The 15748-nt window shown below is 39.4% G+C and overlaps 1 protein-coding gene across 1 annotated transcript in view; it reads left to right on the forward strand.

Annotated features, from left to right (window-relative positions):
• Positions 1-256: 256 nt before the first annotated feature.
• edar (ectodysplasin A receptor) overlaps positions 257-15748 on the forward strand; it is a 32392-nt gene continuing 16900 nt past the window's right edge. Inside the window, 3 exon segments of the mRNA XM_063887042.1 lie at positions 257-446; positions 11375-11440; positions 13148-13267. Of these exon segments, the coding sequence (XP_063743112.1) occupies positions 11390-11440; positions 13148-13267 (171 nt within the window). The 5' untranslated portion in view covers positions 257-446; positions 11375-11389.

The following is a 15748-nucleotide window of genomic DNA, read 5'->3' on the forward strand; positions in this document are numbered from 1 at the left end:
AGATATAAAATCTTTAAAATCTTTATTTTGCATGTGAGATTAAAATATCTTGAAACTTCAGTTTATCCACGTCCATAGTTCTGCCAGTGCATCTATGTGATCGCTAGATGGAGGAGTTGAGTCGCAGCCTGCAGCTCGTTCACTGTCCCGCAGAGAGAGTCTACCTGGGACATGTTAATCCGTCTCTCATTGAGGGCGGAGAGAACTTCTCACTTGTTTTCTCGTCAAGGAGGAGCCTGCAGACACACCGACCTGCACCAAAGTGGAGGCTGAGACACAACTTGGATTTAGTGGAGTAAAAAGTCGCAGACAGCCAGTCCCTCGGCGATGCTTACCCGCTACCTCGCCAGAGATTGATCACCGGTCAGCAGGACTGAAAGAGCCGCCAGCCGAGCCGCAGAGCCGCGGAGAAAGCAAAGCAGCGTTCCCCCCTCTGTGAGCTCCAGGTAAGACTTCAGAGCAGCTCCGCTCAGGAATGCAAGGACGGATTGCTGCAAGACTTTGGGGAAATTCCTGCGCAACACTTATTATGCCAAACTAACATGTGCTTTCTTTAATTTCACCTTAAAGATATTTGATTTTTGCAATACGAAATATAGGGTTTAGGGCAGAAACACTGCTGATGAGTGTATTAAGAAAAACATAGTCAACTAAAGTTGTCCGTTTCATGTCAAACTATGCAAAAGGACCCTAAACTATGCTTTTGTACTTTTAGATGGGATCTCATTTATTTGACAGGCGGATGCCAAAGTGTTTATTTCATGCTATAAAAGTAGTTTGTTGTCAAATGCATGTGACCGGAGAATGATTTCCAATCTCTGCATGAATGTCATTTGCATGAAATGCATTTTGAAGTAGCCTGCAGTCCATGTGTAACAGGCATATCCCGTAATACATTGTGAAGTTTGTGAGAGGAACGATGCGTGTTGCTGCAAAGGTTGTAGCCCAAGGTGGAAGACAAACAAGATTATTTCTCACATCACCAGCTTCACAGTTTAGGCCTGGATTGCTTTTTGACAAGGCTGTGACTTTTGGATCTCAAAAATCTGCAGATGTAAACACTGAGTTTATTCTTTTGGGATGGTTTCGATCATTGTGATTAGAGCAGAAGAAGATGCAATATCAAATGTTTGAGGTTAGGACATAATCTTGATAATACATTATTTAAATGCTATTTAACAGTCCTCTATAGTCAGTGTATGTAGCCATCTCTGCAGTGTCTGATGTGTTGGGGATTCAATGACACTGTATTTTTGACTGTGTGTTTGAGCAAGCGTGTGACATTGCACACCTTTCTCCTCTGTCTGTATAATTGTTTTCTTGGTGCCGCCTGACTGTCCCGGGCCCCGGGGCCCCTGGGGGAAGTCCTGCCCGCAGACAGGCAGCGCGGCCCGGCTGGGGACATGCCGGGTCCTGCCGAGCCTCAGAAGTCTGCTGGCTGGCTTTGAACTGTAGCTGCTGGAGGTGGAAATCAATCCGTCTCCCCCCCACTCTCACTCTCTCCCCCTCTCTTTCTATCTCTCTATCTGTATCTCTCTCTCTCCCTGAAGCCCCCAGCACAGAGTGTCTCCACTGCCATTGAATCTTTCATGTTCACAGGTAGAAAGGCGAAGTAGAAACAGAGAAGAAACAGGGGAGGGAATGTAACTCATCTTCAAAAGAAGTTAATATGGTTTCTGAGGATTAAAGGGATGAAGGCAGAAAAAAGTAACAAAGCCAGCGCCTGTAGTCATAATCATCCTCCTCCAGAGTGAAGAGTTTAGATGATTTGTTGACTTACTCGTCGCTCTGTCGCTTAATGCTGCTCGGTACTAGAATTCACACAATGACCCTATTCATTAGAGGTTGATGTTATAAAAGGGGAATGGATTTCTGTTGTTTTTTCTTCCAAAGTTATCGTTGAGATTTATGTCACAGCTGATTCCAATCCACAGAGCGTAACTAGCGAGCACATTTATAGATCTCAGGAGGCTGAATGTTTCATAATGCTTCACACATCTAAGATGAAGTTCTACTAAACACGCCAAAGTAAGTTTACTTATGGAAGTCAAGTCATTTCAGCTTATTAAGTTTGTTCAAATTTATGGCAGGACTGTTTGGTGAAGGCTTTTATCCTCAACAGAACCATGTGCGAGAATCCTTTACTTTTTATTCTAAAATGTATAGCATTTTGATTATCATCCACAGTATGTGAAGGAGAGACTTGTAGGTTTATATGGATAATCTAACGATCCACAAGGAGATACATCTAAACAAACTAACATGTCAGTGTCATACTCATCCCTACAGGGATACTCACAAATTCTTAATGTTTTTTATGACATTTGGAAGACGTACAAGGCTCCATTGAGCAATTTATTTCTTTACTACCACATTTTTTAGAGCGCTCAAGTCAGACTTAGCAGAAAGGATGTTGTATAAAAAAAGTAATTCACAAAATGTGCATTAAGTTTTTCAATAGAAAACATGAAAACACATATAGCATTTTACTTCATGTAATTAATGCTTACAGTCTATGTTGAGATTGAGAAATAAGTTGTATTGCACACAGTTAAGTACATTTACATTGACCCTGACAGATATTCCCAAATGATCAAAAAAATAAATGCCGTGAAAAACAGGTTATAAAAATGTTATCTTCAATTCATATTTTATAATTCTGAGGAACTCTCAGTGTGCAAATCCAAAACTGACTCACACTTTTGTTAAAGGAACAAACAAAAGTAAACAGTAATTATTTTTACATAACTGTCAGTCACCATGAAGGAAAACAAGCAACTAAATTAATTTAAGACAACTTATCTTAAGGATTCCCAGAGGGGGCTCCAGGAGGTCCCCTGCAGAATGAGAAGGTAGCTGCATTTCATTATATTTTCATTTAAATGGGATAATCAAAGCAAAGCAACATAAAGGGTCAAATAACCTTTTTCTAATCATGGGTTATACTTTTAATATTCTAATATCCTTATGGGCAGCAAACAATTACTGAATTATGTCTTCATGCAGCCTGCAGGAAGCACGTTTAATCAATTAGTGTTTTGTGGTCTAATTTGTGTTTCATGAAGAGACCCTTGCATGGGAAACCTTCTTCAATAATTTCTTCTGCACTGCATTGGGATATCTGGCACTGGTCTTACATTGTGGAAAAGCATACAAACTGAGGGAGGTCTTGAAAATGATTGATTTATTGGCAGGTGGGATGCTGGTGAGGGATTGCTTTGTTGTTCGGGCACCTGTGCAGATGTATAAGGTGGGATGTGTATGACGCCCTCCTGATGGCAGGTTGAAAATATGTTATCAGGAGTTGACGTGAATGCTTCTCTACAACTTTTCTCCCTCTAAGTCACTGGCATATGCTTAAGTCTTTACCTTGGATGGGCCTCAGTGGATAGATGAGGATTTGTGCTTTGAAGATACATCCACCATGAGTAGCTGCTGCTTAAATCATTAGAATTATCCACCTGCTAAAATAAGACTTAAAAAGCCCTAAGATTTGGTTTAAGAACTCTCCGCAAAACTTAAAGAGTTTAATTATTGCAATGCTGAAAACTACAAAAAAGTCAACCATGTGGATACAGTGCTGATTTAGTTTGTATTTAGTTTATTTAAAACTCTCCTTGAAGAAGGTCATACATATTAGAGATTTGGCAGTATTCTTTCGTGTGTTACACACACGTTTCCTAAAAGTCTGCATGTGTTTTGTACATTATTGTATGGCTTGTTACTCTTATGTTTAGTCTAGAAACATATTAATCCTAATATATAGCCCATTTTCAGTTAATAGAATGGCTTGTATTTCAGTCCCTTTATTATCGGTTAGTTAGAGGGCAGCAATAAGACGTACAGACGGATTCCTGATTGCAGATTAGGCTTCCCACCTATAGCCAGCGCAAAATAAACAGAGACGGAGACAGAGAGATGTTCTGCCCCAGCAGAGCTAGAGAGGGGAACAAGGGATCAGGGAGAGGAGACGATGAAAGACAGATCACCAGCAGGCAGAGAATCAAAGAGCCTACTGACTGACTGGGGCTGGGATAGGTGTGTGTGTGTGTGTGTGTGTGTGTGTGTGTGTGTGTGTGTGTGTGTGTGTGTGTGTGTGTGTGTGTGTGTGTGTGTGTGTGTGTGTGTGTGTGTGTGTGTGTGTGTGTGTGACTTCTTTTCATGTGCCCTAAGAGTTTGTTTTCCTGCACACAGAGTAGGAAGCTGACAGTAAGTCTGTAATTAATGCAATCAAAAGATGAAGAGAGATGAAGAAACATCAAGCACAGATGTTTGCACGTACAGAAACACACACACATTTCCATTTAGGTTTCTGCTAATGTATGTACTTTAAAATGTATTTAAGGAATTAGGTATCTACTTCTCTTCTACTGTGGTTTATATTTGAGCCAGCAACTCTTTGTACATCTCAGTATACTTCTCTCATTTCTGCAACGCATATTTTGACATTCCTGTGAAAATACAGTTCACACTGATAAACCGCCATGCTGCAGTCGGACGGGGTCGAAGTAAATGGATATATAGTCAGACAGACGTGGGCCAGCTGTTGTCTGAGGTTTATGCCTGTCTCCAAAATGGAAATCACTTTAATCATGGGTTTATTTTCACATCAAACTGAGATGGTCATCATGTTGCAAATTAGACTAATTCATGGCTCATTTAGTTCCTGATATGTGAGCCTTGATGGCTACTTTGCTCACTGAGTTTGACTTCCTTTAGTGAGAGGCTGAAGTCTAGTAATGTAATAATAATGATTAATGTACAGTTGAATAATAGTGCTTTATCGTAGATCTTTAACCAATCAGGGAGTTCTGTTTAAAAGTTTTGACACACGCTCCCACTGTAATTCAGCCGAAGGTGAAAGCGGTTGGTCGGTTTTGACTGACAGCGCTGCCGCCACCCATCTATTTACTCTCCAGCTGCCTGCAAATCATAGAAAGGAGACAGAATGCCAGCAGCACATTCCTCCGTCACCCTTTACTTCTATAAAGAAAGACAGTAAGGCCACTTATAATTACTTAAAGGTGGATTGGCCAAATTCTTGAGCACACACTTGGTGTGATTGTTGAAAGTCAGAATGAACTTAGTTTTGCTGCTGTTCAGCCAGAGCATTAGAGGTGTTGGTAGATGGTTATCATACAGCTAATGACATGGTATTATATTGACTCAAATGTTCTGATTTCTTTTGATCTAATGATTATAGACTATTGTAAGAGAAGATTTTTTGATTATAACATACTGTAATTCACAATAATGTTTGCATTGTGTTTTCATTTAAGGCTTTTTTTGTGGCCCATGTGGAGTATACATTAGAAAATATGTGGCACAATGAATCTTTTGAGACTGACATGTTTACCAGAGCTGGTGGTGGAGGTGTAAATGACAGACTGCAGAGACTTCATAGACGGGGAAATCCAAAAGTGTTTGTGTTTTATCTACAAATCCGCTTGGCTGATGTTTTATTACATAAGTATTCTGGTTTTCATTTGTCATCATAATACCCCAGCATATATTTTGTTATCAATTTGGAATTTTTGCAAATCAACTTCTTTATGTGTCTTTTGTTTAGATAGCTAGTTAAATGTATATTTGTTACTATTAAAGCTATTTTTTGTTTGATCTAGTTAGCGTAAAGTACACTGACTTGTGCAGTCTTAATAAAGAGGAATGTAAAATACAATATGCTACAAATGTAACATAAAATTACATACATTTTGTAATATTTGGAGCATTTACTAAAGGCAGATTCATGTGAAGCGGAGCTAATGATGACCATTTCTTCATCTGTCAAAGGCTCAAAGCTGGTAAGTGTGATATACTGGCTGCTTGGTTGGCTGGAAAACAGCAGGATATATTTGAGGTGTTTCTGCACTCACACACAAACAGGCAGTCAGTCAGAGCAAGTCACATGTGTTTGAGATCTTGCTAGGATTTGGCTAGTTAAGCCTGTTCTGTAAAAGGATAAAGTAAACGTTTTTTGGGGGATAAAGCAGCACATTGATTGACTTTGGAACTTGTTTATGGCCGGGAAGCTGAGGGATTATGTCAGAGTGTGTTTATGGTTAGGGTTAGAGCAATTGCCTGGTTAGCTGTGGGACCAAAATTATATTTTTGTTTAGAGTGAGACATTGAGACTGACAGTAAATGGCCAAAACTATCACATGTTAGTAAAAAAAGCTTCTGCTACGTGTAGCCCGAGACAAACAATATCCGCATTAACAGTCCAGTCCTTACAGGGACATTTCCATTTGAATAACAAGTGGTTCTTGCATGTGTTGTTATGGATCATTAGACTTAATATATATCGGATAAAAAGACATGAAATAATAAATTAATTAGGAGAAGAAAGAGAAACATTTCAATGGAAACCAGATTTTCCTTTTTAGGAATACCAAAACCAGGACAACAGAGTCTCCTGGATCCACATGCTGCTAATTTAATTTTCATCAGAAATAAAGTGCCACGGAAGAGCCCGCAAACCAACCCTAACCTCATTTTTCATCTTCTTCACTGGTTCGCTTCCTGGCCCGGTTCCTTTGCCACTGATTGGCCTATTACTTAATCCGGCAGGAAGTCATTATCAAACCGTGTATGTTACAGGGTTAAACACTGATGGTGAAAATCCGTTTCCCACATAAAACAAGGGAATAATTAAATTGGACAGTGAAAGGAGAAAGAAGGAGCAATGATCAACACCGGTTAACAGTGTGGTTTCCATTAAATGCTCCAGTAAAACTAAACCATAACAACAAAGACCCAAACAAGGATGGCAGGTGATCAAAGCCCCTGCACCTACATTGCATAATATGTTAAGGCAACACAAATACTTGGTTAGGTTTAGGAAGAAATTGGGACTTGGGTGAAATAGCAAAGGAAGTGGCTTTACTAAAGAATTGAAGAAATAATATTTCTGGTATGACACGGGACACAAACAGCAGACACACAGCTGAAAATGAAATGTGCTCAGCAGATTTTATTTTTGCATAAATACATCCCCTTCCCTGGCCTAAAATGTTGTTGGTTACTTACTGCATGTTTCTGCTTCTGGTTGTCCCTGGACTACAAATGGAGCGGAGTGAGATCTTGGTAATATTGAGAATCTTCAAAATGTTACAATGCAGACCTCCTGAGGCCTATGACAAAATTAGGTATTACCAAAGACTGCATTTCTAGGGAATTGGGCATTTGGTTAGAAAAACTGATAAAACTGCTTAACTGCAGACTAATCATGCAGTAAAAGTGTACCCCTTACAAAAGACCAAAGCATATTTGTCAGTAGGATTGTGCTGCAGATCTGGAGTACTATTTACAAGTAATGACCAATGATAATTAGCCCATTTCCCTTTTCCCTAAGGAAACCACTAATTACCTGTGATTATTTGTAGTTAACAAAGACCTTATCAGCTTATTAGTCCTAAAACCTCATTACACTGGATACAAACACAAGGACGCATCACAAGAGACTGACTGGCAGGGATGGGTGGATGCCTGCTGCCAGAAAAAGAATTAACATTTACTGTCAACTTTATCAGAAGTACTAGTAGTAATAATGTATGTGTGCTTGCATGATGATCTATGGGAATTTCCATATGTCAACCACCCCTTTCACCTACAGGGTTTAAACCTCCACATAACGACTCAAAGCTTAAACTATCACATTTAATGTGTCACATTTGGCTGTCAGATTTAGCTGCAGTCCATATCAATACAGACTTCATTCTGCTTTGAAGTCATAAGTGATATTATGGCATTACGCTTGTCACTGTAGGCCAGGGAACTCGGATGAAGGATATTTAGGTCTCATTGAATCGCATTGTATGCATTTTTTAGGTCAATGGGTTTTTCATTGTGCATTCTTTTAATGAAGCAGAGGAAGTTGTCTTCCCGTAGTTATGTGGAACTCCATATTGGGTTTCCTCTGATTACACAAAGAGCAATCAAATGAAAAACAGAGATGAAGACAGCTAATGAAGCATGGGGGAGAGCAAAATGTGGCTTTTAAAACATATTTATCCAGTCAAAACTCAGCTACCCGATACAATCACTGTGTTTTACTGATGCTACAGAGAACTGAATGGATTCTACCTGGTAATGACACAGCTAAAGACAGAAGGGTTATTTATCGGAGATTATGTGGTCGTTAGAAGATTAATACCCTCGGGGGGAAAGAGACGTGGGCTGACTTTCATCTCAGACCTGCCTCGACAGAGAGAGTGAGGGTTAGAGAGACAGAGAGTCGGTGGAAAGAGGTATAACAGAGTGTCAGAAGACACAGAGTCTTCAAACACAGCACTGTGTGTGTGTGTGTGTGTGTGTGTGTATCACTTTAACCCCATAATGAGTAGCCTTGAGGGGGTCCACAACCATTTGGCAGTTCTTCATTTCCTGATTTTTTTTTAAAGTGCTGTCTACCCTTTTATCTCTTTCGCAGCATCACACAACCACACACACACACACACACACACACACACACACACACACACACACACACACACACACACACACACACACACACACACACACACACACACACACACACACACACACACACACACACACACACACACCGGTTGTGGTCTTACCACAAGGGCTTGTGCAATTAAGCCTTTTTGCCCTCACAAACCATCTATGTGTGTATTTATAGGCCGCATATCTATGTGTTAATGTGTGTTTGTGTATTTTGTGAGTTTGTGTGTGTATGTTGAAGCTGTAATTAAGCAAGATCAAACCCCTCGGGGTCGGAGAATTAGACATCAAAAGGTTTCTCAGTGAAGTCTGCGACATTGTTGAAAGAAATCAGAAGTGTGGAGCCAGACAGACAGATTTTGACCTCAGATAGCAGATAATGGCAGACTTCTTCCTTTCTATTTCTCACACACACACACACACACACACACACACACACACACACACACACACACACACACACACACACACACACACACACACACACACACACACACACACACACACACACACACACACACACACACACACACACAGCAGGATGTTCATTTGGTTAATGATCGCCTCATTCGGAGTAAATGACGATATAGATGAATATAAATAGACAGTATATCCACATTGACATTAACAGCTCGATATTGCATTTTCCCAATGTCTTTATAGTCAGTAAATTGTCTCATTTTGGTTGCTGGTGTGTTTGTATTACCAAGTATATATTTTTTTATGGATTGTTGGTGTGAGCATATGTGATGCGGGGTTTAGGGTGCCACCGCCTACAAAACCAGGAAATCAGACTTAAGCCCTAGACCCAAGAAAAGTATCTATGTACATACAGTATGTATACATGTACCTGCATCTTTCTTTCATATCATCAACATTCAAAGAAACGACGTGGGAACATTTAGTTAATAACAGTAATTAGGGGGGGGGGTTTGTGTATGTGTATGTTTTTGGGGTGCTCTAACTTCCCCCCTTTATAGTGTTTATCTTCTTTACTTATCCAATATACACACATTTCAATTTAATATCATTTAGCTGTTAGAATAAATGAAACATTGCAAGACAATACATTTTTATAAATGATGTATTTTGATTTTTGATGTGGTTATTAGCCATCTCTGATTTCCATGTCTCTTATTGATCATTGTAAATACTTGCGGGAACAGCAACTTACAGTGTCTTTTTCATCTTAATGACCAGAAAATTAATTTATCCAGTCGCTAAGTTAATCAAAGGACTATGCATTTGATTCCCTGCAGGTTTTATTGACACCAATATGGTGGAGCTTTGTATTTCAGAATATTGAATGTAACATTGTAATTACTTGTAGATTAGAAGCAATTTATAATTGGATAGAGTCATTTAACAACCAGCAGCTCCTCTGTGTTTGTGGGAGTTATAACAGAAGCAGCGTTTACTCAGCAGGCTCTTATCTGGGCTGCCAGAGACCACACACACACATACACACAGACACACACACAGACACACACAGACACACACACACACACACACACACACACACACACACACACACACACACACACACACACACACACACACACACACACACACACACACACACACACACACACACATACACACACACACACACACACACACACACACACACACTAGAATAAAGTTAAAATCCTGCTGGCATGCTTGGGGAAATAAGACATGTTGTAAAGAAACGCATTATTAATAGTATGGCGCATTAAATGAACATGGTGCTGTTTAACCAAGCATACGAGTTTCTTGTGTTGTGTTACAATTAAATGCTGCAAATTAGTCAGTTTGTTCTACTTTCCCTCCTTTCTGAGAGCTCTCTGTCTTTTCTGATTACATTTGTTATTTGTTTGCAAATTGTGGTGAGCCTTTTGTATGACTGATTCTGGGCTCATCCTTCGTATTTAAATGTCGCTTAAGGGTTGATTTTCTTTACCGAAGGACACCAGCCAACACATATCCATTCAATTACAGTGACGGCATTATTTACGCGCGCACAGACACACAGACACACAGACACACAGACACACACACACACACACACACACACACACACACACACACACACACACACACACACACACACACACACACACACACACACACACACACACACACTGAAGCCTCACCCACCTATCAGACCCAGGCAGGACCAACTCAGTAAATGCAATCGCAGGCACCAGCTTGCAGATGAACAAACAAATAAACAAGAAGTACACATTCACCCACACAACAATACAAATTATATTTTCCTTTATGCCTCACTGAGGAAAATATACACAGGCTTTATGAAGTACTAGCATTTTACCAAACAGATCCAACCTCTAACCTTCTTTTCATGAATAATAAAACAAACACACCTTTTCAAAATGACTGTTTACCCAACACCCAATTCAGCAGCACTGCCAGGGTTTAGTAAACATTGTCTCAGCCGTTTACTAAAAAACATATTAATTTTTTTACTTGAAATGTATTTTGGTGCAGCTGAAATAGAGTTTCAAGATGGTGCAAAACTTAAAGGCTACTGGCGTTTCAGCTAAGTTGAAAATCTGAAAAGAACTCCTAGTGCATGAGAGGAATAAATAGAGGCAGATAATTATTATGTGATATCACCTTTCTTTTATTGAAGCAGAGGTTAGCCAACGGTGATGTGTGCTCGCAGTTATGAGCCAGAGGAATGCCATGGGCTGTTCTGTTGCTATTACTTGTTTATGGGTGATGACGTGATGTTAACGGGACACTGAACTCATCTGGGCCACACACACACATCGTGCCCACTGACAGCATGACTGTGGGCAGGAACGCCCTGAGATTTCTGACTTTGCCCGTTTTGTAAATGACGTTTGGTGCAGAAGATGTTTGCAAAACACTGAATGACCATTTCTCTATCTCTGGTCCCCAGGAAGAAGACGCAACAATGTCAGAGAGAAGAAGTCAGAAGAAATCCATCTTTCTGTCCTCCTTATTGGTAAGTTTTTTTAAAGTTTAAACATAAGTCTCTGCACTGTTTATCTCCTCTGTCCTCCAAATGCAATTCTCCTTTTGATTCCTTTTGTCTATTTGAGCTTCTTCATTAATCCCAAGCTAATCCATGTTGACTTTTTTCCATACTATCATCCTCTTTTCCTCCTATATTTTCCCAGTATTTTGTTACTTCTTCCTCTGCATCGTCTACATTATATTTTCTTCTCCTTGCCCTCTTTAAAATACTATCAAAAACCATCATCCTATATCAGTTATCCTCAGAAACTCCCACTTATCTATGGGCATGGATCGCAGCCACGATTGACTGCACACTCCGCACTGCGTCATCCAGACTTTTTTTTTTCTCATGCCAGCAGCTTGCACAACTTTGCAGCACTTGACAAATTAGTCAACCTGAGATATATCTCTGTAATCGGACCAGGAATCTAGAGACTCTCTGGCTGTTTTGATGTTGAAACTCACTGGCAGAGTTCCCATCAGGCTCCTCCACCTTACCCCAGTCAATGGTGTTGGTTTACTACATTACCAAGTGGTGTCATTGGAAATGTATTGCTATCCATTCTAAAAGCAGTCACTTTATATCTTGGGGAACAGTATTACAATGACTAAAATTAGATTTAAATGTGGCACTATTGTAAAACATCACATACTGTACAGAGACAACATAGAAATAGAGGTATTCATTTGTTAAAATATATTTGCAAAGTCACTCAGATATTGTACCAATACACAAAATACACAAACTGGTATTGTCATTTTTTGGAGTGCTTATATTTCTACTACTTTACCTTAAGGAATGAGATATTTTAAGATTTTATGTATAACATATAGTGTTACAGTAACTACTCTGCAGTATATGAAAACAAATGTTATAGGTGAAGTTATACAAGTAGTAGTGTTTTGTTGGCATGTGTATTGCCTAGGCACAATAGCAATTATGGAAGACAAAAACACAGCCAAATTGTAAAATAAATTGAACAATAATAGTCCAATGCTTTGTTAACAATTCAAACAATTGGGGATTTGAGGTATCACAGATCAAGACGACTAAGGAACTCATGTTAATTAATATGCATTGTCCCCTCCTTCACAATTAGCATTGACATAAGTATGGATTTGATAGTTGTTTTTATTGCATTTGGACAGTTAGACTGTGGTTAATTCGACTAAATGAATCAGCCATCAACAGTGACGATTTCTTCTGCTGCTGCAGATGTCAAGTCATTTCAAAACTTCCCAAATATCTTAATTAATTCTAGTTTTAGTGTCCCTCACACTGTTTTAAAATACTTTTACTGAGAGGATTAATGATGTGAGCACAGATCATTGAAGTTACTAAGCACAATGAATTGTTGGTTTCAGCACTGTTGAAAAGATATTTAGTTTTATATTTAGATGAGAATAGTTAGCAATAGCTTAAAACTTCTTTAGAAAATGTGATGTGCAAAAAAAATGTAAATGTATTTCTGGGTTTACTAATTTGATTTGAGTATTTACATCATACTTATTTTAACCTATAATGAGACGTTAAATGATTCACAAAGGCAAACAAACAGCCCTGTATTCCATTATTGACCTAGAACCATTTGTAGTTTTCGCACTTACATAATGTTAATGGTATATCATAAACATTTTTTTACCATTTCTTCCCCTGTCTGTCTCCCGTTTCCCCCCCCCTCTGTCCCTCCAGGTGTGCTGTATGTTTGCCAGTGCGGAGTACTCCAGCTGTGGAGAGTATGAGTTCTTCAATCAGACAAGCAACAGCTGCCAGGCCTGCCCTCAGTGCCAGGCAGGACAGGAGCCTCATATGGTATGACACACACATACTAAAACACACAAACGCTGCACATTTACCATCCAATTATAACCACCTGAAATTGACAAATAGCATAAAATCTGACTTTATGAACCTGTTTTTGTTCAGACCACCCACAACTCACACACACGCACACACAGCAGCATCAACAAAGCTGCACAGTGAAGAGTGCCTAAATTCAAATGAACAATTTCTCATGCTTTATTGCTCCCATTGACTTGGATGTGAAGGCATGCATCACAGTGAAAGACTTGCAGTAGTCACACAGAGCCTCAGCCTCCGTCAGTCAGACTGCAGACAGCCAAAGAAAACAGAGTCTAGGTAAACGCTTCAGTTGACACCCCGGGGTGCCACACCTTCTCCAGAGAGACAGCCGCAGTCAGGGGCAAAAAGAAAGAACTAAAGTTTCTGTAAATAACAAGGGTGCAGCCATGTTCTATTGGTTTCAGTGGCCCTACTTTAAGGTAATGTTTGGATTTAAGTGAATATCTTCGTGCATTATGATGTGCATTGGTTAGATTATGCAATCTGTTGCAATCATGGATTATGAATAAATACATCAATTTATCTAAATAATGTGCTAGGGTTATGGTTCTTAAAATTTAAAATAGAAGTTACATAAACTGGCATTTACAGTTTTTCAAGACTTTATGAACCCCTCAATAAAGAAGACTCAATGTTTAGTTATGTAAGCTGCTCATAAAGTAGAATTGTAATAATAATCCATTTTGACCTGAAGGTGGTGCTGAATAAGACACCATTAAGGTTATTACAGTTGATGATGATGGTGCAATCGTTCTGATGATTTTAACCCCGTTGACTAAGATGAAAACAGATAATAGACTAAAAAGGACAGAAAAAAAATAAAAATAGTGTGAGCCCACTGTCCATTCTGTAGATTTTGAGGTAATTTACTTTTTAAATGGAGAGACTGCCCAAACATTACTCATGTTATCATAAAGCCACATGAATAACCTTTCTTATGAACACATAACTCTGTTGTTTCACCCTTCATTGGCAATGATTACAGCACCATAAAGCCTTTCTTCCGTCCTTTTCCCTCATTACAGCATACAATAAATATCTCATGATTGTTCCAACTGAGTTTGTTTGTTTTTTCCTTCCTTTCCTGCTTCCTGCCTTGTGTTCCAGATACCATGTGCTTCTAGTAAGAATCCCCAACCATGTTTTGTGTTAGAAGCTGCCAGAGAAGAGAGGGCAAAGAGAAACTCCGTCTGATGAGTACAGTGCTCTGTCATAAAGACTCATTTAGCCATTTGTGGAACATGAGAGAAGAAATACGTTTAATCAGAGATGATAGTCCCCTTTGCACTTTCCCCTGGTTGTCTGATCCAAAGTCTGTAATTCATATGTTATTTTCTTGTGCTTTCCGTGCATGTGTGTGTCTTGACACCCTTTTAATCATGAGATAACCACAGGGTTTTCTTCTCACAACAGAGACTTCAGAAAGTATCTGATCAGGGACACATAGAGATCACAGAAGACATCCAAGGAAGCTTTTTAAGTGCATCTTGTTCCCAGATTGCGTGTGATGTTGCTGGATTTGCATTTTCATGCTATTTCACATTAACATAAACATGGAGTCAAACATATTTTTCCAAGTGATGAAAGGGATGGCGAACTGGTGACACATTAAAGAATCAGGTATTTTGTGTCAACTCACATGATGTGTGGAAGCTGTTTGATATTGAGGGTCGATCCCCGGGGGGACCTTGTTTAAGATGCGTTACATGTACCGCGACTTCCCCGGCTCGGTTTCGCTTTAGACCTTTGTTGCATGTCATCATCTTAATGTCCAATCACTGTCAAATTTCTAAATATAGGAAACACATGCCAGAAAAGTTCCTGCTTGTTATACATTCTAGGTTCCTTCCTCCTTTCCTCCTCCTACGTGTATGATACACCAGTTTAAAGGGGTGACAAATTTGTTTTGAAAGGAAAGAAGCTTTCAATCGGAATAGCTTTTAGAAACAGAAGCAACGCCACAGCCGTACAGTGAAAACGAAAAAGATCCAAAGCTAGATTTAACCAAAAGTGACAAGATCCTGCCAATAGATCAGTCAAAGTTTCATATCAAACAATCACACCGAGACTCATGGACGTCGAACACAAGGGAAGACATATTAGGTTTCTCTGAGAGTATTTCTACTGTAGCCCAAAGCTAAGAGGCTGAAAGTTGTTTTAATACTGAGATGAAAGTGAGAGGGAAATGAAAGATGAAAGAGAGGAAGGCAAAAGGAGAGTAGGTTTTTTGTATTTGTGTGTGGTCTGAAGTCTTCTCTTTATGGCAGTGGTTCTCAACTTTTGGGTCGCGACCCAAAAGTAGGTCGCGGACCCATTTTGAGTGAGTGGGTCACAGATATGCAAGTGAAAAAAAAAAGATCATAGGAAAAACTCTAAGTTAGATTTTTATATTGAAATGTCTAATGCTGCATGTGCAGCAACCGTTTGACT

Source organism: Eleginops maclovinus, chromosome 7 (genome assembly GCF_036324505.1).
Source record: "Eleginops maclovinus isolate JMC-PN-2008 ecotype Puerto Natales chromosome 7, JC_Emac_rtc_rv5, whole genome shotgun sequence".
NCBI lineage: Eukaryota > Metazoa > Chordata > Actinopteri > Perciformes > Eleginopidae > Eleginops > Eleginops maclovinus.